Source organism: Arachis ipaensis, chromosome B06 (genome assembly GCF_000816755.2).
Source record: "Arachis ipaensis cultivar K30076 chromosome B06, Araip1.1, whole genome shotgun sequence".
NCBI lineage: Eukaryota > Viridiplantae > Streptophyta > Magnoliopsida > Fabales > Fabaceae > Arachis > Arachis ipaensis.
In genome coordinates, this window is record NC_029790.2 from 124,729,281 (window position 1) to 124,730,181 (window position 901).

At 35.0% G+C, this 901-nt stretch overlaps 1 protein-coding gene and 1 long non-coding RNA gene across 4 annotated transcripts in view; one reads left to right on the forward strand and one right to left on the reverse strand.

Annotated features, from left to right (window-relative positions):
* The window catches only part of LOC110263556, a 16,639-nt gene that overhangs the window by 13,274 nt on the left and 2,464 nt on the right, over nt 1-901 (reverse strand). The window lies entirely within an intron of this gene.
* Nucleotides 58-901, forward strand: part of LOC107605315 (WAT1-related protein At4g15540) — a 5,486-nt gene continuing 4,642 nt past the window's right edge. For all 3 annotated transcript variants that reach the window (XM_021104991.1, XM_016307159.2, XM_021104992.1), the window contains exons 1-3: nt 58-344; nt 429-494; nt 608-721. In XM_021104991.1, coding sequence (XP_020960650.1) covers nt 145-344; nt 429-494; nt 608-721 — 380 coding nt within the window. In that variant the 5' untranslated portion in view covers nt 58-144. The remainder of the gene's footprint in view (nt 345-428; nt 495-607; nt 722-901) is intronic.

Below are 901 nucleotides of genomic sequence, written 5' to 3' on the forward strand. Positions count from 1 at the left end.
TAGATAATAAAATAAAATTGTGTAAATCAACCCAAAAAGTAATGTAATAAAAGTTTGAAGCGTTGTTTGAGAAACGCACACATGTTTGACAAGTATATTCCATGTGTGAGAGTCTGAGAGAGTAAGAGAGAGAGAGAGAGAGAGATGGCAGAGTCAGGGAGGTATTGTTACAGGGACGTGGTTCCATTCTGTGCAATGGTTGCAGTTGAGTGTACCAACGTCGGTGTCAACGTTCTTTTCAAACAAGCTACTCTCAAGGGATTCAGTTACTACGCATTCATCGTTTATTCTTTCGCTCTCTCCACTCTTTTTCTTCTTCTCCCTCTCCCCTTCGTCTTCCGATGGTACGCTGCTCAAGCATTACATTTCATAAATCATAACTACTACTATGTTTGTTTGTTACAAGTGATGAACTATTTATTATGAAGGTCAAGAGGGCTTCCTCCATTCAATGTTTCTCTCATCTTAAGAATTTTTCTCCTCGGTACCATTGGGTAAGGCTGAAGAGAGAAGAGCCTAATGATTATTTGTTTTCAACATTTGATCCCAATTTAATTTGTTTATTTACTTTTTAATCAATTTGATTTTATGTTGAGTACTGTGACAGATTTGTAGCACAACTGAGTGGATACAAAGGACTTGAATACACTTCACCAACTCTCTTCTCTGCTCTTAGCAACCTTATTCCGGCTTTTACCTTCATCCTTGCGGTGTTTTTCAGGTTCTTAGGATTCTCCGAATGCTTTTTAGTCAATTTTCTAGTACAACTATTTGTCTCGGAAACTTATATTAATAAGAGGAAAAGAACATGACAAATCAATCTTTCATTTTTGTTGTTTTCGGATATTTAAATTTTTGAGAATTTAAAAATATATTTAAATTTTTTGTTTTTTTAAAACTT